This window comes from Neovison vison, unplaced genomic scaffold, assembly GCF_020171115.1.
Source record: "Neovison vison isolate M4711 unplaced genomic scaffold, ASM_NN_V1 Scaffold_085, whole genome shotgun sequence".
NCBI lineage: Eukaryota > Metazoa > Chordata > Mammalia > Carnivora > Mustelidae > Neogale > Neogale vison.
Window position 1 is genome coordinate 113,814 of NW_025334889.1, and position 26,117 is coordinate 139,930.

At 53.5% G+C, this 26,117-nt stretch overlaps 1 protein-coding gene across 2 annotated transcripts in view; it reads left to right on the plus strand.

Moving 5' to 3' along the window:
• LOC122898007 (IgGFc-binding protein-like) overlaps nt 1–26,117 on the plus strand; it is a 42,203-nt gene that overhangs the window by 2,233 nt on the left and 13,853 nt on the right. For both annotated transcript variants that reach the window (XM_044236188.1, XM_044236187.1), the window contains exons 3-13: nt 379–1,602; nt 2,986–3,332; nt 5,550–6,120; nt 8,115–8,719; nt 10,841–11,408; nt 15,950–16,542; nt 18,925–19,516; nt 19,664–19,863; nt 21,715–21,856; nt 23,869–24,206; nt 25,167–25,740. In XM_044236188.1, the coding sequence (XP_044092123.1) occupies nt 379–1,602; nt 2,986–3,332; nt 5,550–6,120; nt 8,115–8,719; nt 10,841–11,408; nt 15,950–16,542; nt 18,925–19,516; nt 19,664–19,863; nt 21,715–21,856; nt 23,869–24,206; nt 25,167–25,740 (5,754 nt within the window). The remainder of the gene's footprint in view (nt 1–378; nt 1,603–2,985; nt 3,333–5,549; nt 6,121–8,114; nt 8,720–10,840; nt 11,409–15,949; nt 16,543–18,924; nt 19,517–19,663; nt 19,864–21,714; nt 21,857–23,868; nt 24,207–25,166; nt 25,741–26,117) is intronic.

Here is a 26,117-nt window from a genome sequence, read left to right on the forward strand (position 1 = left end):
GGTCCGAAGTGTTCAGGCTTTTGTTTTACTTACTTACTTACCTACTTACTTATTTATTTAGAGAGAGGGAGTGCACAGAGAAGAGGGAGAGGGAGAAGCAGACTCTCCACTAAGCAGGGAGCCCGATGCGGGACTTGCTCCCACGACTCTGAGATCATGACCTGAGCCTCCCAGGCGCTCCCTGTTCAGGCTTTTAGAACACAAAAGCCAGAAGGGCTGGTAGGCGAATAAGAAGAAAGGAAAGCAAGAGGAGAAAAAGCTCGAGTCAGTATTTCAATGTGGTATCTAGGCTCAGTGCAAGGCCTTCCTTCTCTGCTGGAGAGGACTAGGTCCTCTAGACCTGCAACTGTGTTCTCTCCCCTTCCACCCCACTCCCAGGGTTGACCCAAGGGACCTCAGTGGACTTCCTTGCGGCCTTCCTGCAGAACTACATGCCTAACTACCACCGGGCCTCCCTCCAGCTCCTCCTCTCCAGTCTGTCGGACCACTCTGCCTCGGTCTCCATTCACTGCCACGCAGATGGCACTGAGCAGAATGTCACAGTGAACCCGGGACAGTCAGTCCTGGTCAGCGTCAGTTCCAAGGCCGAGATGTTCGGCAGTAAGGTCTTCCAACACGCGGTGACCATCCACTCTGACCGCGAGATCTCTGCTCAGGCCATAAACACAAAGCCTAACACAGCAGAGCTGACCCGGCTGTGGCCTGTCCGGGTTTTGGGCACTGAGTACTTTGCAGTCACACCTCCTGGCGTCTCATCCAAGAATGTCAAGGAGTTCGCCGTGGTGGTGGGGGCAGCGGGGGCCTCGGTCACTATGAAGCTGAAGGGGTCCGCGACATTCCAGAACAAGTTCTACCCAGCGGGCAGTATCATAACCTTGACCCTGCAGCCATACCAGGTGGCCCAGGTACAGAGCACATCTGAGCTCTCGGGGTCGAGGATCACAGCCAACAGCCCCGTGGCTGTGTTCTCCGGCCACAGCTGTGCCCAGAAACACACGAACTGCAACCACGTGGTGGAGCAGCTGCTCCCCACGTCCGCCTGGGGCACCCGCTACGTGGTGGCCTCGCTGTCCTCCCAGACCCGCTACGATCTGGTCTATGTCGTAGCCAGCAAGACCACGAAGCTGAGCTACAATCAGGGGGGCACCACTGGCTCCCGTGGGCTCCAGGAGGGCGATGTGACCGAGTTTGAGACCCGGCAATCGCAGCCGCTCTACCTGTCTGCAGACGTGGGCATCCAGGTCCTGCAGTTTGGCACAGGGGCCACAAGGGACGAAATAACCTATGACCCCTACCTGGCCTTGGTCCCAGACGTGGCAGCCTACTGCCCAGCCTATGTGGTGAAGAGCTTGCCAGGCACTGAGGGCGTGGCTCTGGTGGTAACACAGACAAAGGCGGTTAACGAGCTGACCCTGGAAGGGCAGAAGATGGGGGCCAAGCTCTCCTGGACAGCTGTGCCCGGCAGTGAGTTCTCCTATGCCGAGGTGGACCTTGGCCACACTGACGAGATCCACATGATTGAGGCCACTACTAACTTTGGGCTGCTCACCTTTGGGCTGCTCCAGGCTGCAAGCTATGGGACGGCAGGTGCCTGTGGCCGAAGTGAGTGATGGGAATGCCCACCCCCCCACCACCATCAGCCCTGTCTAACCCATGACCCCTTGGCTGGCTCTCTCGCCCTCTCCTTTTTCCCACCAACTGCTCCCCTTTGGCTGTCCCCACCTCACCTCCATCCTCTCTGCCATCCTCCCCCTCCCTAAGGCTTCCCAGCTCCTCCCTACCCAGCCCCCTCCAGGAACCACTAAATGTTTAGCAACCAGTGTGATCCAAGGTCCCCAGCAGTCAGAAACAATGCCCGCCAGAGCACGGCAGCAGGGTCCTATGTGGAAGCCCCCACAGCGTCTGACATGTGTCTGGCCTCAGCCCTCTGTCTCTTTTTTGTTTTGTTTTGTTTTTTTAAGATTTTATTTATTTATTTGGCAGAGAAACAGAGATCACAAGTAGGCCAAGAAGCAGGCAGAGAGAGAGCCGGGGGCGGGGGAGGGGGGGGAATCAGGCTCCCCGCTGAGCAGAGAGCCCGATGTGGGGCTCAATCCCAGGACCCTGGGATCAGGACCTGAGCTGAAGGCAGAGACTTTAACCCACTGAGCTACCCAGGCGCCCCCAAGCAAGAGGTTTTAAACACTGGGAGGCGGGGGAGGAAGAGATATTTCTTCCTACGTGGACCCCTTGTTTCAAGGGATCCCCTAGACATTAGAGTCCCCAGCACTGGCAAAAAATGCTCCCTCCAACCACGAGCATGCAAGCCACCTACCCTCCAAGAGCCACTTCGGGCTTGAATAGTAGAACAGGAGAAGGGGTAGGGGATTCATTATAGCAGGTAACACTCACCACCTGGGCCAAACCCTACTTATGTTTTAGCTTCATTAAGTCTGACAATGCTCTCCTCCCAAATATCCCTGTGAAGAATGTACTGTTATCACCCCCTTGTTGCAAACGGGGAAACTGAGGCATAGAAGGCTTAAAATCACTTGTCCAGTGCCACCCAGTGGACCAGAAGAGCCAGGATTCTAACCTAGGCAGCCTGATCCAGGAAGGCAGAGAGTTCCAAGAGTTCCATTTTCTGTCCTTAAAAAAGATACCTTAGCCTTCTGACCCAAGTGGGAATGCACGGGAAGAGGACACGGAGAGAGAAAAACCACAGATCAACATTTCCACAGTGATCCCTGCCCGGCTTTCTTCACTACCTTCCAGTTCTTCTGGGCTGGGCCATGTCAAACCAGGGAATTAGAATACCTGGGGTTGGGTCACGCCTGGGCAGCCATCTCCTCAGGGGGGCCTCCAGACCTCAGTTTCCCCACTTCTCCACTAGGTAGTTGTGAGCCCACTGCCCCAGCTCCGCACAGCAGGAGAGCTCCAAGATTTCCACCTGTGAGGATACCCCTGACTCATTCTCTGTTGCCGCCCCCTCCCTCCCCTCTGCAGCCGTGTTGTCCCAGAAACCCTCCTGTCAAGACCTGCAGTGCAGTCCCCAGCAGAAATGCCAGGTGGTGGATCAACAGGCCAAGTGCGTGGCGGTCCCCGTGGCCACCTGCCGCGCCCAAGGTGACCCCCATTACACCACCTTTGACGGCCGGCGCTACGACATGATGGGCACGTGCCTTTACTTGATGGCGGAGCTGTGCGGCAACGACCAGACCCTGCCTGCTTTCAGCGTGGAAGCCAAGAACGAGCATCGCGGCAGCCGCCGGGTGTCCTATGTGGGCTTGGTCAATGTGCGTGCCTACAGCCACACAGTCTCCCTGGCCCGAGGGGAAGTTGGCTTCGCTCGGGTAAGTGTCCACAGGGTTCAGACTTAATATCTATGAGTCTCTAGTCGGAAGGAGGAGGCAAAGCCTGGGGGTCGGCCCCAAACCCAAGCCCTTGGCTGTGGAGTGAGGGGTACAAAGGAAGGGCGTGGCCACGGGAGTGGGGACTGGGGAGGGGGAATTTGAAAATCAGTGGCAGAGCCTGCCATCCCTTTCGTCCAGCAACTCCACTTTTAGAAATTTCGGGGATACTCAGAGATATGGTTAGGGGAAGAAAAGCTTATGCCAACGTGGTTTGTGATAGCAAAAGGAGAAAAAAAAAAAGGAAACAAACTGTCCAACAATGGGGAATGTCTTCAGTGACCAAACGCTAAATTTAGGGAACATTTCCTATGTGCTAGATTTGTTTCTTAGTGCTTTCCATGTATTAATGCATAGAATGCTCACAGCAATCTACAGGGGGAGACGTTATTATTATTAACACTTTCAGGTGAGGAGACTGAGGTCCAGAGAGATGAGCCAGTAAGAGATGTAGCGGGAACACAGGCAGGCTGACTCCTGAGTCACTATTCTTAACCTCTTTGCCATCCTGCCTCATATCATATATTTACACTCTTTTGTTTTGTTTACTTTGGATATCAAATGTACACATAATAAAACCCATAAATCTTAAGGTCATGGGGTTTTGACAAATATGCAATTAAGATAAGAATCTATTCGTTATTCCAGAACATTCTCTCATGCCCCTTCCCAGACGATCCCAGCCTGCTCCTAGAGGGATGCATAGTTCTAATTTTTCCCCCATGGATTAGTGTTGCCTGTTTAAGAACTTCGTGTTAATGGAATCACACAGTGGAAGAAGCCATTTGCAGGAAGATTCTTTTGCTCTCCACAGTCCTTGTGCATTTCTTCCATGTTGCTGCAATTCTTTTTTTTCTTTTTCTTTTTTTTAATTTTTTTAAGAGGTAAAGCATCAGCAGAGCTCAAAATAAACAGGGCATGTCCTGGAAAAAGGTCTGGCTGTCACTCCTATCTTCACCGGCTTTCTCTCTCTTCCCGACCCCTCCCCCACTCCCCAGTTTTCCTGATTTCTTCAGGGTTTCCAGGTTTCTTCTAGGGTTTCTTTATGCCAATACAAGCAAGGGAAACCTACATTCTTCCCTCTCCCCTTTCTTAGCAAAGAGTACTATACTATCTGCTCTGTTCTGCACTTTGCTTTTTACTCTGTATGGTAGCTTCTGGAGCCGTTTCCATATCAACATAAAGGGAGCCTCTGCTTGCTTTCTTGTTGTTCTTTAAATCTGTGTGGCTCTGCGTTGGATGGATGCCCCATGATTCATTGAGCTCGATCTCCCACGGATGGATGCTTTGTTCACGATGGCAGATTTGATAGCACAGCACTGAGCATTCTTGTACCCCCTGGCCATGCGGGGGTGCGGGTGGGTCTGTGAGATTCATGAGCAAGTGGATTAAAGTAAGTGTTCTAGAAATCTAGAGGGACTGAACACCAGTTCAGAGGGACTTCAAATCCCCCAAAATTACGTGCAGAATTTTGCCCCTGCTGTGAGAGAGCCGGGTATGGTTACTTTTGTCAGATCCTTACAGAGGTCAGTGACTTGACAGGGGTTTAGAGCTCTTGAGAGAATCATGATAGGCTGTTCCCAGGACTCCTGGAGTCACCCAGCCAGGACCAGGCTGAGAGGGAATGCCTGGTGAATGTTTATCTAACACATCAGCGCTTTTGCTCACTCACTGAGAACTTGCAATTCTACCAGGCACCTTTCTAGGCATTGGAGGTGAAGCCACAAGCAGAGAAGACAAAAATCCCTGTCTTTGTGGGGCTGCCGGTCTCTGGAGTGAGGCAGAGGATAAACATGAGACATTTGCAAATGATATGTTAGAAACTTAGAAGCTACAGAAAAGCAAAATAGACCAGGGAGAGGGCATAGGGAGTAGGGACGGGTTTGCCACATAGAATAGAGTGGTCAGGAGTGGCCTCACTGCCATGGTGACAACCAAGCAAAGCCTTTGTAAGAGGACAGAGGTCAGGGAATGAGCCACGGGTGCGTCCAGGGGAAGAACATTTCAAGGCACAGGGAGGTGAGGGCAAAGTGGCAGCAACAGGAAAAAGGAATCCCAGGGTAGCCGGGGCAGGGGGAGGCGAGTGCGGAGGGTTTGAGGGGTGAGGACCAGACCACGCAGGATCTGACAGCTCATCCTCCCCACCCCCACCCCCTGCAGATTGACAACCAGCGCTCACGCCTTCCCATCTCCCTGGCCGAGGGCCGCCTGCGCGTGTACCAGAGTGGGACCCGGGCCATAGTGGAGCTGAACTTCGGGCTGGTGGTCACCTACGACTGGGACTGCCAGCTGGCCCTGAGCCTGCCCGAGCGCTTCCAAAACCAGGTGTGTGGACTGTGTGGCAACTACAACAACAATCCCGATGATGACTTCCTCACCTACGACTCGGAGATGGCAGCTGACCCCGTGGAGTTTGCCAATAGCTGGAAGCTGGATGACGAGGACTACCTGTGCGAAGACGGCTGCCAGAACAACTGTCCCTCCTGCACCCCAGGCCAGGCCCAGCACTATGAGGGCAGCCCTCTCTGTGGGATGCTGACCCAGGCCAATGGCCCCTTTGCGGCCTGCCACAGTGCCCTGCCCCCCCGGCCCTTCCTGGAGGAGTGCGTGTACGACCTGTGCGTGGTCAACGGGGACCGGGCCAGCCTGTGCCGCAGCCTCAGCGCCTATGCCCAGGCCTGCCAGGAGCTTGGCATCTCTGTCGGGAACTGGAGGCCGCTGGCCCACTGTCGTGAGTGATGCCCTTGGCATGTGATGGGAGGCAGGGGACTCCTCGCATCTGCTCCACATCTGAGCTCTTCTTGGGGTTCAGCCTGAAGCTGGACAGTGCAGGAGACACAGGGAGGGCCGAGATAGCAAGACTGTACCCACAGTGAGCCTAAGGTTGGGACAGATACATCCTAGACAGTGACCATGAGGGTGGTCCCTGCTGGGCTCCTCCAGGCACAGGCAGAAGGGACAGGGACAGGAGGAGGGAAGTCTAGGGGCTATGGGCAACCAGGAGAACTTTTCGACTCAGCCTGGGGGTCGAGGAGGGTTTCCTAGAGAAAGGGATGCCCAATATGAAACCTGTAAGAGGAACTGAAACAAGATAGAAAAGGGGGGAGCAGGACATGGGTTCCAGGCTGGGAGAGGAGCATGGGTAAAAGCTGGCACGAGAGGTAGTCCTCCAAGTCCCAAAGCAGAAATGGGAGCATCCCCTGGTTCACAGCCCTTCCATGACTCCTCGAAGCCCTCTGGATGAAGTCCAAGCTCCTTAGTCAGGTGTCCGTCCACTTAATCATTCATTCATTCATTCCACCAGCATTCCCCGAGCCCCTATCGGGCCCCATCCCTCTGCTGATGATGGACACAGCTGTCCCTGACCTTGAGAGGCTCCCCCAAAAATTTTTAGGAGACAGAAAGTCCAGTGCACAGGGAGGAAGAGGCGTGCAGGTCCAGGCCTAGGTCTTGAGATGGGGATTCCAGAGGGGGAGTAGGTCTGGGGGAGACGCTGAGACCACGTGGGGCTTGGCTTAGTCACTCCTCTGTCCTCACTTCCCAGTAAACACCCACCCTCCCGAGTTCCCCCAATGCCTGGTGTGAAGGAGGAACTGGTGAGTCCTTTCATCCACTCATGCATTTCTGAAAGAATGAGCATCTCCATGGGCCAGACACTGTCCGTTGGTGCTGGCAGTTCAGTGGGGGATTGAGGCTGACCAGACCCCCACCCTCACAGAATTTATACCCTAGCAGGGGAGAAAGACAGTAAACAGCAAACCATGAAATATCTTTAAAGAGCAAAAGAAATGAAGTTCATGTATAACAGCAAACAGGAGGCTCCTGAAGAGGGTGCTCGGGGATGGTCTTTCTGGGGAAGTGACAAAGGAGTCGAGAGCAGGATGACACTGGAGTCAGCTAAGTAGTAATGATACTATGGGCTGTTTCTGCATGGATGAACTCATTGACTCCTCAGAACTCTGTGAGGTCAGTACTATTATTATCTCATGTTACTGATGAAGAAACTGAGGCACAGGGTGATTGGAGTCATTTGCTCACAATCACACAGCAAAAAAAGGAGACTGGTGTTTGAACCCAGGCTATCTGGGCTCCAGTAGCTTTCTTTTAACCATATGCTGCACTGCCTTCTGAGGAACAACCAGTACAGACCCTGGGAACAGCCAGTGCAAAGGCCCTGAGGTGGGAGCTTGAGGACCCATGAGGAAGCCTGTGTGGCTAGGACAAAGTGAACCAAAGGGAGAGTAAGAGGAGATGAAGAGAGACACGATGGGTGCAGATGATGGGGAGCTTGGTGGGCCACCAAGAGCTTTTCCCCTGAGATGGCACGACAAGAGGGCTCTGAGCAGGAGAGGGACATCACTGGTGCTCACAGGGTCCCTCTGGCTGCATGTGAGGAAAAGCCTGTGAGGGTCAAATGGGAGATATGGGGGAGAGACCAGGCAGAAGGCTGCTTTGGGGGCACGTGAGGAGGGGGACGATGACGTGAGAAGGGGGCAGATGCTGGATAGATTTTGACTGTGAGCTCACAGGATTTACTGACAAGTTGTCCGTGAAAATGAAGGAGGAAAGGAGTCAGCAATGTCTCTGAGATTTGGGGCCCCAGCACCTGGAGGGATGGAAGCGCTGGGCAGAGCTCCAGGGCGAAGTAGGGTGTGGGGAGGGAAGTCCTGTTGAGCGCTGGCCTCACCCCCCTCCCCGTCTCTCTCCTCCCTGTCTCTCCTGCAGCCCTGTCCTGCCCCGCCAACAGCCGCTATGAGCAGTGCGCCCCTGCCTGCCTCCCCACCTGCAATTCCCAGGCGGTGCCGTCCAACTGCTCCGGGCGCCCGTGTGCTGAGGGTTGCGTGTGCCTCCCAGGCTTTGTGGCCAGCGGTGGCGCCTGCGTGGAGGCCTCGTCGTGCGGCTGCACCTTCGAGGGCCGCCCGCTCGCTCCGGGCCAGCAGGTGTGGGCGGACGATCAGTGCCAGCGGCAGTGCACTTGCAATGGCGCCACCCAGCAGGTGAGCTGCAAAGACACTCAGGGCTGCCCCACGGGCGAGCACTGCGGCATCCAGAACGGCCTCCTGGGTTGCTACCCCGACAGCTTCGGGAGCTGCCAGGCATCCGGGGACCCGCACTACGTGAGCTTCGACGGCCGGCGCTTTGACTTCATGGGCACCTGCACGTACCTGCTGGTCGGCTCGTGCGGCCAGGCCGCCGCGCTGCCCACCTTCCGGGTGCTGGTGGAAAACGAGCACCGGGGCAGCCAGACCGTGAGCTACACGCGCGCCGTCCGTGTGGAGGCTCGTGGTGTGAAAGTGACCGTGCGCCGGGAGTCCCCTGGCCAAGTGCTGGTGAGTGAACCGGGGGCGGTTGGAGGAGCAGGAAATCTCCCTTAGGGAGGAGGCGCTCTGAACCCCGGGTGGGTTAGAAGACCTTGTGGTCAATGCTTAAGCCCCGGGCCCCCAAGCGGGGTGGTGCTGCGTCTCCTTGGCTGTGTGACTGTCTCTCCAGGCTTTCGTTTTGTCTTTTGGATGCACCACCCAGCAGAAGTCAAGAACCACTGATTTTTCTCTGTTCAAAAAAAAAAAAAAAAAAAGATTAAAATCGAGAGGTGGGGTTGTAAGATTCACAGCTCTAGTAAGTGATCACTGAGATGTTTGGGACAGTGACCCATGTCCTGGGGAGGAAGAGGATGGATTGGAAATGGAAAATAAAGGAAATTTCCATGGCCAAGCACCACGGCTAAACCCTTTACAAGCCTTAGGTCAGAATCTTCAGAATGACCCTGGAGTAAAGGAAATTTTGCCCATAAATCTGAGTGTCTGGCATAGAGAAACTTCTAGATAAACAGAGGGCATAATGATTCATTTTTAAATTCCCACCTCTCTGAGATGACATTTAAACTGAGTCTGGAATAGCCATCGCCAATACATACTAAGTTACTTCTACGTGTTAAATGCTTGACATAGAGTAACTCAATCTCTAAAACTCTGTGAAATAGCTAATCTTGTTAGGTGAGAAACTGAGGTATGCAATGGCTAAATTATCTATTCATGGTCACACAGCTAGTGAGTGATAGAGCCACGACTTGAAGCCAGCTCGTTTGGCTCCTGAGCCCATACTTTCTTAACCACTACACCCTGCTGCCACTTCTGCGCAGAGAGATGGAACAGGCAGAGACAGAAGTGGATGGAAGAGTATTCCAAGCAGAAGGAATAGCGAGTGCAAAGGCCCTGAGGCAGGAACAAACAAGAGGGCCAGAGGAACAGCCTGGAGGCCCCAGGGGCTGGAATGGAGGGAGGGGATGATGGAGGGGATGACTGTGACAGAGGTCTTGATTTCACCCAAAATCTGAAAGACAAGGGAGAGACTACCAGGCAAAGAGGGGTGGTTCCTAGGTGCAGGGAGCAGCAGGTGCAAAAGGTGGACTGAACTGAGCTTCTTCTATAGAACAGCATGGAACCAGTGCAGCTATACTTGAGAATGAGGCTGGGGGGATGGGAAAAGAGGATGGTAGGAGAGGAGGTCAGAAAAGTGGGGACAAGCAGGGCCTGGTGGGGGGAGGGGTTCTATTTTAAGCTGAGACACAAAGGATGATGGGGAGTCAACCAGGCGAAGAATAGGGATGTGGAGGAGGGTAGCACTGTCCAGCAGAAGGCACAGTGAAGGCTCTGAGACCAGGCTGAGCTTGCTGGGTCCAGGAGAAGGTAAGAATACCTGGACGGAGTTGTGGGGGTGGGGATGGACAGTATTGAAGAACGAAGTTGGAGAGCAGATCACCTAGGGCCACCAGAAGGGGTTTGGCTCAAAGCTAACACCCAACAACTGAAGTAGCATTAGCCAACTAAAGAGTGCTGCGTGGGGTCCTAGGAGGAGGGCATGGCACGTGCAAAGGCCATGAGGTGGGAGCGCACTTGGTGTGCTGCATGCTCAGGGAGACAACAAGGAGGCTGAGTGAGCAATGTGGCAGGTGCTGCAGGCACCAAGGTGGACGGAGCCAAAGTGAAATGAGACCTCATAGGGAAGGGGCCTGGCTTTGCGCCATGTCCTGAAGGATGAAGGGGAAGCAGCCAGGAGGGAAGTGTTGAGTGATATTCTTGGCAAAATGAAAAGGCCATAGAGGTGGACGAAACTGAGAGAAGTAGAAGAATAACAAGAAAGCCAGTGTGGCTGGAACAGACTGGGTGAGGCAGGGGGAGTGGGAGGTGGTAAGGTTGGGGAGGTAATGGGGAGACAGATCCTGTAGGTCATGGGTTAAGGATTTGGGTTTAAGGTGATAGCTGGAGGTTGGAGGCAGGTAGCTGGTGTGTCAGACAGGGGAAGAGCAAGTGCAAAGGTCCTGAGGTGGAGCCAAGCATCATGTGCTCAAGAGAACAACAAGGAGTTCAGAATAGTTGAAGCCAAGTGAGTAAAGGGCGGGACACCCAGCCGTGCATACCCTGACCCCTTGGACCTCCTTCATCTCTGTCCAGGTGGATGGCATCCTTTATCACCTGCCTTTCCAGGCAGCAGACGGACAGGTGCAGGTCTTCCGCCAGGGCCAAGATGCTGTTGTGCGCACAGACTTTGGCCTGACTGTCACCTACGACTGGAACCACCGAGTGATTGCCAAGGTGCCCAGCAGCTATGCTGGGGCCCTGTGTGGGCTCTGCGGGAACTTCAATGGGGACCCCAATGATGACCTGGCTCTGCGGGGTGGAGGCCAAGCTGCCAATGCCCTGGCCTTTGGAAACAGCTGGCAGGAGGAGACGAGGCCAGGGTGCGGAGCAACTGAGCCAGGGAACTGTCCAAACCTGGACTCCCTGGTGGCCCAGCAGCTGCAGAGCAAGAAGGAGTGTGGGATCCTTGCGGACCCCAAGGGGCCATTCCGTGAGTGCCACAGCAAGCTGGACCCGCAGGGTGCTCTGCGTGACTGCGTCTATGACCGCTGCCTGCTGCCAGGCCAGTCTGGGCCATTATGTGAGGCACTGGCCACCTACACTGCTGCATGCCAGGCCGCCGGGGCCACCGTGCACCCCTGGAGGAGTGAGACGTTTTGCCGTGAGTACCGGGACTGACAACAGGGGGGGCTCGGCCTCATGAATATTCATTAACATATAAATAGCATTAATTCATGGAATTCTTAGAAAAGTGTTTCTGAGGTAGAGACTGTGGTTGTACCCATTTAACAGGTGAGGAAACAGAGGCTTAGGAAGATTCAGTTACATGCCTGGGAAGTCACAGATGCAGGAAATATTTGTAAGATGACCAGAAATATCTGGTGGCCCCGGGTCTAATTCCTCTATGGCAGCTGTCATTCAGAGATGAGTAGCAGTGCTGCCTCTAGAAGAAGACTTGTCCCTTTCCAGTGTTTTTGGTCCCCAGCTGGCCAACTCCACTCATTTACAGCACCTGCCTGCCTGGTATGCATCACTGTCCATTGAAATACACATGATAAATACATACATGTCACACCATTACTTCTTCTCCTTCAGCTTATATTCATTCATCCATTCAACAAATATTTATTGAACACCTACTATATCCCAGGCACTGAGGATATAATGGGGAAGAAAACAGGAAAAAAATTTGTTTCCTCTCCTGAACTGCCTTTCTAGTGGTTTTTAGTTCCAACAGCATCTAACCTAACTTAATATACTGACAGATGTGAAAGTCTCTTTTCTCATCACGGCACCAGTTAGTTCTTGCTGTGTAACAAATATCCCCGAAGCGAAAAGTGGATTAAAACAACATATAGTTATTATTTCTCATGATTCTGCGGGCTGCTTGGCTCATCTCCTAGTCTAGGCCAGCGGGGTTTTTCTCTGCGGGCTTGCTGGTGGTTCTGTGAGGGCTGGAGGGTCCAGAATGCCTTGACCTTACACATCTGCTTGTTGTCAGGCTGGTTGGTTTGGGGCATCTTCGTCGGGACTGCTTGTGCCTGCTGACTCGGTCTTATCTTCCAGCCGATTGGCACAGACTTCTTTGTATAGTGGTCTCAAGGTTCCAAAGAGCGGTGTGCATGGGCAGACCCCAGTAGGCCAGTGCACTTAGGGCCTTTGCTTGGCATCCCATTTGCTATCATCCCGTGAGCCAAAGCCAGGACCACGGCCAGGCCCGGAAGAAGGGGTGGCCATCATCAGTCTGTCCCAATCCCCACCATACTTCTTCACCACAAATATAAGACCCCTGTGAACAGCATTTCATTATCTTCAGAAATTCCCAAGACTATCAGACTCTAAGTGTTTAAAAAAAAAAAAAAAGGTTGGAGTGACTTCTCATTGCAAGTATCATTAGTACACAACTGATAAAAAATATTCAACATGAAGAGTAGAATATCCTGGAAAAGCATCTCTTAGTGAGACAGATGAAACTTCCCCCCCAAAGAGTTCACATCTGCTGTTGAGCGAGACCAGGTTCAACCTCAATTCTGGTTCTGGTTTTCTTTATTTTATTTTTTTGGTAAAGATTTTATTTATTTATTTGACAGACAGAGATCACAAGTAGGCAGAAAGGCAGGCAGAGAGAGAGGAGGAAGCAGGCTCCCTGCTGAGCAGAGAGCCGAATGCAGGGCTCAATCCCAGGACCCTGGGATCATGACCTGAGCCGAAGGCAGAGGCTTTAACCCACTGAGCCACCCAGGCGTCCCTGGTTTTGATTTTCCTTTTTTTTTTTTTTTTTTAAGATTTTATTTATTTGACAGACAGAGATCACAAGTAGGCAGAGAGGTAGGCAGAGAGAGAGAGAGAGAGGAGGAGGAGGAAGCAGGCTCCCCGCCAAGCAGAGAGCCCGATGCGGGGCTCGATCCCAGGACCTGGAGATCATGACCTGAGCCGAAGGCAGAGGCTTAACCCACTGAGCCACACAGGCGCCCCTGGTTTTGATTTTCTTATATAGGATACTAATAAGTGGGTAGAAGGGGTTCTCGCCCAGCAATGTCGCTGCACTCCGAACTCCTTTTGAGTTGAGGGGAGGTCAGGCACACAGAGAGATGCCATAAAACTTAACTCCTCCTGTCCTCCGAGAAGCTGGCTCCATCAGACCCTCCTTCTTTCTTGTCAAGAGTGACGTTGGTCCCGATCCCTTATCAGGGAGGACTCATCGTTCCCATATTTCACAGCATGGTCCCCATACTTCACAGCAGTATTTGGAAGTGTCCCTTTGTGTCCCCAGAGGTTTCCACACCCCTGGGGGGGGCATACTGTGTTGATTTGGGATGGTAGGGAGTGCACAGTTGTCCTCCATAAAGTGGGAGATGCACGCTCCCCAAAGGAACAATGGGAAGGTAGATGCATCTCGGTCTGAGGCAGGTCCTCAGCCCGGTCTTCTTAAGAAAGGTTCCTATTGCTATGGGTAACACTCTGGCGGCACACTTCCCACCGCCCAGCTCCCATTGTGAGGGCTTCTAAGGCTTCTTATTGCCTCCTGACTGCCACCCTAGATGGTGGGATCTTTCCTATTCATAGTTTACAAAGTGAGCAGTTGGAACCAGAGAGATAAGAAATCATCCGCCTGAGGCCACACAGCAGGCGGGCGTGACCTGCATTCAGGCAGGTTGGCTCTTCAACTTGTACGGTTAATTGCTTCATTCCGTAGCCTTTGTGGAAACTGAGGATCTCTTATTTCCTTAAGGCCACTCTTGTGCTTATACCACTTGGGGCGGTTTTAGAAGACTGGGTCGTGAGGACGCAGACATCAGGCAGGGGGCACCTAGGGTGGGCCTTACCCCGTGCACCCAGCCCCAGCTCTGATGACTGTGCATGTTGTGCCGTTCTCCGTTCCTCCAACACCCCTTTGGTTTTTGTTTTGTTTTTTTAAATTTTGCTGAAATGTTTTATTTTTTAAAGATTTTATTTATTATTTACTTATTTGAGAGAGAACACAAAAGAGAGCACAAGTCGGGGGGAGGAGCAGAGGGAAAATGGGATCCTGGGATCATGGCCTGAGCCAAAGGCAGATGCTTAACCCACTGAGCCACCCAGGCGCCCCAATTTTGCTGAAATATTTTCAAGCAAATTCTAGACATATGAGTTTTCCCATAAATACTTCAGTAAACATCTCCAACAGAGAAAACTTTTTTTTTTAAGATTTTATTTATTTATTTGACAGACAGAGATCACAAGTAGGCAGAGAGGCAGGCAGAGAGAGAGGGGGAGGCAGGCAGAGAGAGAGGGGGGAAGCAGGCTTGGCGCTGAGCAGAGCGCCTGATGTGGGGCTTGATCCCAGGACCCTGAGAGCATCACCTGAGCCAAAGGCAGAGGCTTGACCCACTGAGCCACCCAGGCACCCCCAGACAGAGCTTTTAAGAAACATGACCACAGTGCTGTTCTTACCAGTAACAAAAATAACACTGACATCATTTAAACCCAACCTAGGTTCAAATTTCCCCAATTGTGTTAAAAGAAGTGAATTTTTTTCCCCGAGTTTGTTAGAATCCAAATCCAGACCAGATCCACACAAGGCACTGAGTTGATTTTTCTCGAATATCTTTCATCCTGCAATAGCCCCTTTCCTCACCTCCCCTTACACATTATTATGAAAATGTTCAAATGTATAGAAAAATGGAAGGGATTTTACAATGATTACCCATATACTAACTGTCTAGATTCTTCAGTCTACACTTTGCTATGTTTACTTTATCTCATATCTGCCCCCCTATCCATTTTGTTCAGGCCATTTATTTGTTGGGAAAAAGATCAAGTCATTGGTCCTGCAGAATTTCCTACTCCCTGGATTTGGCTAGTTGCTTTTTTAAAGTATGATTTAACTTGTTCTTCTGTCCCCGGGTTCTCTTTCAAGCTGGCTATAAGATCTAGAACAGTGCTCAACTTTGGTGATGATGGCAATGTGCTGTCCCTGTGCTGTCCTGTATGGTCACCACCGGTGACATATTGAGCACTTGCCATGGGGCTAGTCTGACCAAGGAACTAAATCTTCTATTTTATTGAGTTTTTCTCCATTGAGAATGATATTTGCAGTGGGTTTTTCATAGATGGCTTTGGTGATATTATTTTACTGAGTTTTAATTAACTTGGCTTTAAATGGCCACACATGGCTATCATCTCAGCACACATAGAGGCTTTACTGGGCTCAGTCTCAGGTGTCTTGTTTCGTTTTGTTTCGAGGAAACCACCTGTCTTATAATCTGGAGTGACTGGCGTTTGGAGAGGAACAGGAATTATTTTTTTTCCTCTTCTCCACAACATGGGCCAAAGACTTCAATTTACTACAGAATCACTCTTCCTACTACTACATTACTATAGAATGAAGAGGCTAAAATTTCTGTGTTCACAAATGCACTGCATAGATCACAAACATGCATGTACTGTATATGCTCTTACATGTTTAAGACACGACATTAAGGACATTATAGGTAACCATAAACTACAGTCAGGTTGGAACAGAATCTTCGCTGTCAGGCCCAGATGAATTGTGATATAATCTGGGCCCCGGGCCCCACTGAACAGAGGCGCTCCTTGCAGCAGGACGGCGTACGTGTGAGTGTGTGGGCAAGGGTGTGGCTGTGTGTGTGTGTGTGTGTGTGTGTCACCCGGGAGCCCGGATTCTTGATGCTCATGTGCTTACCGCTGCTCTCCCTGCAGCTCTGAGCTGTCCGCCCCACAGCCATTATGAGACCTGTTCCCGTGGCTGCCCGCTGTCCTGTGGGGACCTCCCGGTTCCTGGGGGCTGTGGCTACGACTGCTACGAGGGCTGTGTGTGTGACGAGGGCTTCGCACTCAGTGGTGAGTCCTGTGTGCCCCTGCCCTCCTGCGGCTGCACACACCAAGGAGTCTACCACCCGCCAGGCCAGACCTTCTACCCCGGACCCGGGTGTGATTCCCTTTGCCAATGCCAGGAGGGCGGCCTGGTGTCCTGTGAGCCCTCCGCCTGTGGCCCGCAGGAGGCCTGCCAGCCATCTGGTGGCCTCCTGGGCTGCGTGGTCGTGGGCTCTGCCACCTGCCAAGCTGAGGGAGACCCCCATTACACCACCTTCGACGGCCGCCGCTTCGACTTCATGGGTACCTGTGTGTACGTGCTGTCTCAGACCCACCAGACCCGGCCCGGGCTGCAGCAGTTCACCGTCCTGCAGGAGAACGTGGCCTGGGGCAATGGGAGAGTCAGTGTGACCAGGGTGATCACCGTCCAGGTGGCGAACTTCACCCTGCGGCTGGAGCAGAACCAGTGGAAGGTCACGGTGAGAGCCGCAGCGGAGCATGCGGGGGAGAGGGCCTGGGATAGAGGGTGCTCTGTGGGTGGGACACACGCAGCACTCAGCCCCGGGGCAGGGGCTCTGAGCGCCAAGTGGATGTGGGAGGCACGAGATCCCTGAGGTGGGGAGGTGCCGGTCAAAACCCCAAGGGGGGAGCCGAGGAGTCAGGAGGCCTTGGGGACCTGAGACCTGCTCCCGCGTGGCTTAGTTTCCCCATCTGTCTGCTCCTCAGTCTCTCCTCTCCCTGCTCCTGCCTATCGCCTCTAAACATCTCTTTCTCTGCACCTTCCCTGCACCTGGTCCTTGTCCCAGCTGCCCCCTGGTCTTCCGGCCAGCAACAGGATGCAGTCAGAGGCTGGGCAAGGTCGGGGATGGGAAAAGTTGGAGGCCAGAGGATGATCTGTGAGTGACCCCATCACCCCTCACCAGCAGTAACAACAGTAACAGCAGCTACGGTTGTTCTCACACGGTGGACCCCTGATCTTGTTGGCCGCTGAACACTTCACATCCGCAGTGTCATTTCCTCCTTGCAGCTGGAAGTACCAGGATTTGCTTTATTCTCTTGGGGGGGGATCCCATCCCTGGCCCAGAGTGCCCCAGCTAGGGCACGACTTGAACCCAGGATGACATGCCAGGAGACGGTGCACCTGACCCTGGGTACACCATGGTGCTTTTCTGAGAAGGATTTGATCTCTTACGGAAAGTGGAGGGGTCTTCGCAGGGATCCCATGGCCGTTGTACTCGGGCAGGATTGATGGTGAGGCTGCCAACGAAGACTGACTTTTCAGGGCCCGCTGTGCCCTGGGCATGCGTTAGTTAGATGCTCACAGACGCTCCTCGGGCAGCACCTCACACAGAGTTCGCTCTGAACACAGGAGTGGTCGGTGTTCTTGTCATTCGCATCTCACTGAAGTTGCCAGCTTCTCCATGAGGTGGAAACGTCAATATCCCTCACTTGACAGATGAGGAAACTGAGACACAGAGGTCCCTGCTTGGGAAGTCTGGCAGGTGACTGTGTTTTAAGGAGCTTTAGCAAGGAGTGTGTTCTCCTGCCTTCTCCTCTGATGCTCATCGGGTCTGCATTCAGGAAGGACGAGCGAGTGTGTTAATCAGGGGTCGATCTCCAAGGCTTCACTGGGTGCCCAGCAGCCTTCAACTTGAAACCACTGGCTCTTGGCTCAGAGGGTTGAAGTTCATTTCCCATCAGCCTAACATTCCACTTAAAGTGAAAAACTTTATGCTTGATGTGAAAAACCTTAGCACCCACTTACTTGTGAAAAGAAAGACTTCCCAATCAGAGCTCAAAATCCTAGCAGATGCTCCCAGAACACCCATTCCGTTCCAGACACACTTCTCACCACTTCCCAAATGTCAGTTTAAATAATCCTGACAGTAACTGGAAGGACCCCACTCCGCAGGTGAGGAAACAAACACAGAGAGGCATCTTACGGGCAGAGTTGCAGGAAGGGGAAGAGGCTGGAACCCAGACAGGTGGCTCTGGAGTCCATTGCCGCGTTATTGATCCGCAAGGGGTAATGGAAGGGTAGCTGGGAAGCTTCTTACTCCTTGGAGACCTGTGTCAGCATCCCGGGGCTGCTGGCACAAGTTACCACAAGCGTGGTGGCTTAAAACCAGAGAAATTTGTGTTCTCACCATTGTGGAGGCCAGAAGTCCAAGCTCAAGGTGTTGGCAAGAGCTACTACCCTCCCTCCGAAGGCTCTGGGGGAGGCTCCTTCCTTGCCTCTTTCAGCTTCTGGTGTTTTCCAGGTGCTCCTTGGCTCGAAGCCACAACATTCCCATCCCAGGCTTTGTCTTTTTTTTTTTTTTTTAAATTTTAGAGAGAGAGAGTGTGCACGAGCAGGAGGGGCAGAGGGAGAGAGAATCTTAAGCAGAATCCACACTGAGTGCAGAGCAGGACACAGGGCTCCATCTTATGACCAGGGCTGAGACCAAGAATCAGTGGCTCAGCCGACTGTGCTGCCCAGGCGTCCCCCCCGGCTTTGTCTTCACGTAGCCTCTTTTTTTCTTTCTGTCTCCTTTTCTGGCTCTCATTATTCTATAAGGAAACTCATCACTGGGCATAGGGCCTACCTGAATCCAGGATGATCTTGAGAACATGACCCTAAGAAAATCTACAAACACTCTTATTCCAAATAAAATCATATTTTGGGGTTCTAGGTGGACATATCCTTTGGGAACCACCATTCGACCCACTATAAGACCCAGGGATTATGCCCATTTTACAAATACAGAAACTAAGGCCTAGAGAGGGGAGGTCACGTGGATCTCCACGTCAGGCAGGGACTCGAATTAGGGTCTGCCCTCTCAAAGTGCACCCTCTGATGCATGGAAACTGCTGCCTCCCAGGTGAATGGTGTGGACATGAGGCTGCCCGTGGTGCTGGACCAGGGCCGGGTCCGTGCCTCCCAGCATGGCTCAGACGTTGTGATCAGCACTGACTTCGGCCTGCGTGTGGCTTATGACCTCGTGTACAACGTTCGGGTCACTGTCCCAGGCAACTACTACAAGCAGCTGCGCGGCCTGTGCGGGAACTACAACGGCGACGGCAAGGATGACTTCCAGAAGCCGGATGGCTCACAGGCAGGCAACTCAAATGAGTTTGGTAACTCCTGGGAGGAGCCGGTGCCAGGCTCCCCCTGCCTGCCGCCGCCCACCTGCAAGCCCGGCGAGGATTGCTCCCCGAACCCCCAGTGCCCACCCGAGCTGGCGGAGAAGTACAAGCAGGAGAAGTTCTGTGGGCTTCTCACCAGCCCCACTGGGCCTCTGGCCGCCTGCCACAAGCTGGTTGATCCCCAGGGTCCCTTAGAAAATTGTGTCTTTGATCTTTGCCTGGGTGGTGGGAACGAGAGCATTCTCTGCAACAACATCCACGCCTATGTGAGTGCTTGCCAGGCGGCCGGAGGCAACATTGATCCCTGGAGGACCGAAACATTCTGTCGTGAGTAAGGGGCAGAGAAGGGGGGTGGGGGGGATGGAGGGGCAGCGGGAGGGGACACTGAGGCACAGAAGGGACAGACACGGGGCCCTGCACCCCCTCCCACAGAGCCCCTGGGAGGGGGCTCTGATGAGAACTCCCTCTTTGCAGCAATGGAGTGCCCCCCCAACAGCCACTACGAGGTCTGCGCGGACACCTGTTCCCTGGGATGCTCGGCACTCAGCGCCCCCCCACACTGCCCGGAGACATGTGCAGAGGGCTGCCAGTGTGACCCCGGCTTCCTCAGCAATGGCCAGGCCTGCGTGCCCATCCAGCAATGTGGCTGCTACCACAATGGTGTCTACTATGAGGTAGGAGCCCAGTGATGGCGGGCAGAGCCCGGGCCTTGTGTGGGACCCCGTTCCACTGCCCATCACCCCACAGCCCATCCACTGGCTTCCTGAACGTCTCTCCCACCCAGTCCTTCTTCTCCCCATAGCCCCACTGTGGTCCCATTGGTCATCTCACACCTGCTGCCCCTGTCCCCTCACTCTGGCTCCCTTGGGCCACCTTCCCCCATGGCCCAGGAAGACCCTTCTCAATATGGCCGTGGGCCTTGCAGCTTCAAACCCTCTCCTGGCCCCCCCCAGTCTAGGCTGTCTCTGTGACACAGCAGGTAACCCCCTTGCTTCCCTCTCCCACCCTCTCACCCACTTAACTCCTCTTCCTTTGATTTGACTGTGTGTTTGTCTGAAGTCTGTCTCGCTCAAAAGACCACGAGCTCTGCAAGGGCAGGCACCCTCTCTGCTCTTCCCCTCATACAAATGGAAGTGGTAACAAAAGCAAACAGGTAGACGCTGCTTACCACGCACCAGTTATGGCATTTGGTGCTACGTGCAGTCTCGGTGTGTTACACAGAGAGACGAACTTTTTGTTATGAAAATTTTCTTTTTTTTTAAAATTTATGTATTTATTTATTTATTTGTCAGAGAGAGAGAGAGAACACAAGCAGGCAGAGTGGCAGGTAGAGGCAGAGAGAGAAACAGGCTCCCCGATAAGCAAGGAGCTGTTGCGGGACTCGATCCCAGGACCCTGGGATCAGGACCTGAGCTGAAGGCAGCGGCTTAACCAACTGAGCCACCCAGGCGTCCCAGTGATGAAAATTTTCAAACATGCAAAAGTTAAGAGAACAGTGTGATAAATCTCCATGGACCCTTCATGCAGCTTTAGTGATAACCACATTTTCCCCATCTTGTTTCCTCTCCAACTTGGATGATTTCTTTAAAAACTCCCTTTCCCAGGGTGCCTGGGTGGCTCAGTGGGTTAAGCGTCTGCCTTCAGCTCAGGTCATGATCTCAGAGTCCTGGGATCCAGCCTTGCATCAGGCTCTCTGCTCAGCGGGGAGCCTCCTTCCCCCTCTCTCTCTGCCTGCCTCTCTGCCTACTTGTGTTGTGTTAAATAAATAAATAAAATCTTTTTTTAAAAAGTTCCCTTTTCTTTTCCCCTATACTTCATATGTATTATTAACTAAGTCATACTACCATAGGCAGGTGCTATTATTATCAACAGCTTCTAGATGAGGAAATTAAGTGATCAAGAGGTTAAGTAATTTTTTAAAGATTTTATTCATTTGAGAGAGAGCATGTGAGTGCATGAACAGAGGCAGAGGGAGCAGGAGAAGCAGGCTCCCTGCTGGGCAGGGAGCTCAGCATGGGACCGATCCCACGATCCTGGGATCATGACCTGAGCTGAAGGCAGACGCTTAACCAGCTGAACCCCCCAGGCGCCCCAAGGTTAAGTAATTTGCACAGGGTGATACAGTTTGGAAATAGCAGAAACAGGCTTCAGACCCAGGCAGTTGCTCCAGAGCCTTTGTTCTTTTTTAAAAAATTTAAATTCAATTAATTGACGTAATGTATTATCGGTTTCAGGGGTAGAGGTCAGGGATTCATCAGTCTTGTATAATACCCAGTGTTCATTATAGAGCCTTTGCTCTTAATTGGTACGTTCCAAGCTCCTCACACACAGCAGACATTGAGAGGCCACTGTGGAATCATGGATGAGTGAATGAATGAAAGAATGAGTGAATTGGACCCCAAGGCCATGCAGTGCCTCAGAGTCACAGACATCCCTTTCGTGTTCTCTGAACCCTCTGGGCCCAGAACACTGGACTTGCCGGTGTCAGCTCCTGCCCTGACAGCTGCTGCCCTCTGTCCCCACAGCCAAACCAGATGATGCTGATTGACAACTGCCAGCAGCAGTGTGTGTGCCACGCTGGGCAAGGTGTGGTGTGCCAGGCCCACAGCTGCAAGCCAGGACAGGTGTGCGAGCCTTCAGGAGGCGTCCTGAGCTGCATTACCAAAGGTGCTGGGCTGCGTCGGGCCCTGGGTGGCTGGGAATGGAGGACAGGGACCCCAGAGCAGGGGGTGGTTGAAACCCTCATTTTTACCGTGGGAGGCACAGAGGACCAAGGATCGAGGTCTCCACCTGGGGACCTCTGGGCTGGGATTTCTAGGGCCTGGAACAGAGGGGCCCCCAGGATGGAAGGTAGAGACTCATATGGTAGAATTCAGGCTGTGTGGATATACTCCCCAGGGCTATGTTTCCTAGGGCAGGTGTCTGAGACCCTCTGCATAAGGCAAGGACAGGCAAACTTTTTCCCTAAAGGGCCAGATGATAAATATTTTAACCTGCAAGGCCTTAGGGCCTCAGTCATAGCTACCCAACTCTGCCATCATGGCGTGAAATCAGCCATAGACTATGTAAGCGAGGAGGTGAGGATCTCGTGAAACTCTGATATTTATGAAAACAGGCAGCCGGCTGTGAAAAGTCACTAGATTAGGCTCAGGGCTCCTAACACCATCTCCCCTTAAGGTAGGGGTCTCGGGCAGGGACCCCACCAAGGCTGGGGTCTTCGATACAGGGCACTCCTCAAAAGGAGGATCAGGACTTAACAGGGACACAGTCTCAGACAATGAGACACCACCCCCAATGCCCGATTAAGTTTAAGTCTCAGCGCTGCCCCCCAGGACTACTTTCTTAGGGTGAAGCACAGAGCATAATTTCTTACTCCCAAAGACAAGGGAAAGGGACCTCCAGAACGGACTGAGACTCTCAGTGATGCTGGGCAGGCTAACAGGAACCCCAGGGATGGGGGTATAGCAGTCAGAGTTGGATCCAGAGATGGAAATCACAGAGTAGCTTCAATGCAGAGTTTAATCAACAGAATTTACCTGTAATCAAGTACCAGAGGGTAAGAAGAATATGAATGAACACAAGAAGAGCAGATGTTGGGAGCAGCCCCCTGCTACCACCCCCAGGTGGTAAAGCAGGGCACCCAGGGAAGTGGGGGGAGACCAGGATGTCATTGGAAGTTGCAGCCGGAGCCCACTGGCTTGTGCAGGCTGGAACTGGCAGGCGGGAAGATTCTGCTGGGTTGCCAGCAAAACTAGCAAAACTCCACAGAAGCTGCTGGTCAGAGCCTAAGTGATTCTCCAGGAGCCATGGACCTGGCTGCATGTGTTCCCGACCCCCTCCCCCACACCGCAGGCAAGGGGAGCCAGAAGCCCCGCCCCCTGCCACGACCCTCCAGTGCTCTCTCCCGATAAAGCCCCATACTGTTTGTTGGTGAAATTTGGAGCTGAGAGGCGATAAAGTGAACACGCGCACAGGGGCAGAAAGGAGGCAGTTTTAAGGTTAGGCACAGGGGTTCAAAAACTAGGGTCACAGATACAGTGGCCCTAGGGACAGAGTTTTAGACAAAGAGACCCTCAGAGCTGGGGCTTTAGAAATGAGATCCCCAAAGCCAAGGTCTCAGAGGTAGCCAGCTCAAGGAGGCAGAGTCTTACACAGAGGGATCCCAGGTCCTGAGGAGATACAGGGAGCCCCAGGGCAGGGTCTCAAATGTTTGGTCCTCTGAGGGTTTAAATTCTCACCAGGAAGTTCCTCTAGTACCTGGGTTTAGCACAGAAACCTCCAGGACAGAGTCTTGGAGTGGCCCCCAGAAGGCTAGGAGCTCAGGCACATGGAGAAATGGGGGTCAGGGGGGGCAGTTCTGGAACACAGAAAGCCCTGGGGCTGTGGATGCCCTTCATTAATGCCTGCAGGGCTGGTATCACAGCTAACGGGACCCACTGGGGCTGGGTTCCAACGTAAGGGCCCTACAGTGTGGGTCTTGGCTGCAAGGTCCCCAGGACCCGGGTCTCAGACAGCAAACTGCCGGGTGTGGGTCTCAGCTGGGAGGCCCCTGATATTCCTCCTCATCCGCAGTAGCCCTCGGCACCATACAGTAGCCCCAGCACAAACTGGGGCAGATGCTGGGGAGTGAGCGGCCTTACGCCAGACAGACCCAGAATGCCCTCTCTCCTTGTCTCCAGACCCATGCCACGGTGTGACATGTCGGCCACAGGAGACCTGCCAGGAGAAGGATGGCCAGGCCATGTGTGTGCCCAACTATGAGGCCACATGCTGGCTATGGGGTGACCCACACTACCACTCCTTCGATGGCTGGAACTTCGACTTCCAAGGTACCTGCGACTACGTGCTGGCTGCAGCTGGCCCCCAGGGGGGCAGGTCCCAGGGCCTAACCCCCTTCACCGTCACCACCAAGAATGAGAACCGGGGCAACCCGGCTGTGTCCTATGTGAGGCTCGTCACCGTGTCTGCCCTCGGCTTCAACATCTCCATCCACAAAGGGGAGATCGGCAAAGTCCGGGTAAGTCAGGCAGCGCAGCCTGCCAGGCTCGGTTAGGAGCTGAAGGCTCTCTCTGCCCTGAGGGTGGAAACAAAACAGCAACAGCAGTTACAGCAATTATTACCTCTCTGTCGGGAATTAAGCGGCCCTAGCCCTTTACTAAGGGCTTTGATGTGGGATGGCAGTGTTTGCCTTTGGAGAGACTGTCCTTGTGAGCTGCGTGACGTTGGGCGAGTAACTTTTCTTGGTGGGCCTCCATTTCCTCATCTGGGACATGGGATCCGGCTGAGAGCCTGTGAATGTTTGTGAGGGAATAAATGAGAGGCCCAGAGCCTCGAACATGGAGAGAAATTCAGGGAGATGGGGAGAGGGACAAGGGCCAGGAGGAGACGGACCACCCTTCCTGCTCATGGTAAAGGGGTTGCAGATGAATGGCAGTCCACAGCGGGAGAGGGAGAGGTGTGGGACAGGGTAGGGACCTGATAAATAATGTTGAGTGTCTTGAAGAGATGTCCAGACACAGAGAGATGCACAGGGAATGAGGGGGGAGAGAGGGAGTCACTGAATGAGAGAGATGCAGAGAAAGACCCAGAAAGAGAGAGAGAGAGAGAGAAAGATACAGAGTGAGAAAGAGAAACCCCGAGAGAGAAAGAGCCAGAAAGAGCAATAAGTCTAGATGTAGAGAGAGGGAGAGACAACAGAGAGACAGAAAGAGAGAGAGAGAGAGAGGAGAGGAAGGGAGGGAGATTGAGGGCGAGTGACAGACCCAGGAAAAACAGCAGAGGGAGGCTTCATTCTCCAGGGTCTGGACTCCAGCAATGTCCACAGTGCTTGTCAGATGACCTACAGCCATCAGTCAGTCGTGAGGGAGGCCTTGGCAGCTGCCAGCAGCAGCGGGATGAGGGAGGGAGGCAGGGGCCCGAGCTGGAGCCTCCACACCTCGAGTGAGCTCTGTTTGCCTCCTTTCCCCCTCCTCCCCAGGTGAACGGTGTGCTGACAGCACTGCCCGTGTCTGTGGCAGGCGGCCGGATCTCGGTGACCCAGGGCGCATCAAAAGCGCTGCTGGTCACCGACTTCGGGCTTCAGGTCAGCTACGACTGGAATTGGCGAGTGGAGGTGACGCTGCCTAGCAGCTACTATGACGAGGTATTTGGGCTCTGCGGGAACATGGACCGCGACAGCAGCAATGACCGAGTCTTCCCCAATGGCACCCTGGCTCCCTCGATACCCGTCTGGGGCGGCAGCTGGCGCGTTCCAGGCTGGGACCCGCTGTGCTGGGATGAATGTCAGGGGAACTGTCCAACATGCCCCGAGGACCGAGTGGAGGAGTACAAGGGCCCTGGCTTCTGTGGACCCCTGGCCCCTGGCACAGGAGGCCCATTTGCCGCCTGCCATGACCACGTGGCCCCCGACAGCTTCTTCAAGGGCTGCGTTCTGGATGTCTGCCTAGGCGGGGGGGCCCACGACATCCTTTGCCAGGCGCTGGCTGCCTATGCTGCCGCCTGCCAGGCTGCTGGGATTGCCATTAAGGACTGGAGGGAGCAGGCTGGCTGTGGTGAGTGTTCGGGAGCAGAGCCAGAACTGGGGTAGGGGAGGGGTCCTGTCTCTGCCAGACTGGATGGGTCTCGCTTTCTGGGTCGTTTTGTTTGTCTCTCGCTCTCCCTATCTGTTTTTGTCTCTCGATTCCTTGGTGCTTATCTCTGTGTCTCCCTTTGATTGTCTCTCTGCCTCTCCATTTCTCATTCTCTCTCTCCTTGTCTCTGTTTGGGTCTTTCCCTGTGTCCCTATCACTGTCTGTCAGTGTCTCTTGCTGTTCCCCTCAGTCCCTCTGTCTGTCCCTCTCTGTCTGCCTCTGTCTCCTCCCAGTCCTCTAACTCCATGCCCTGATGCCATTCCCTCCCTTTCTCTCCCTCCCACTCTTTGGTCTATCCA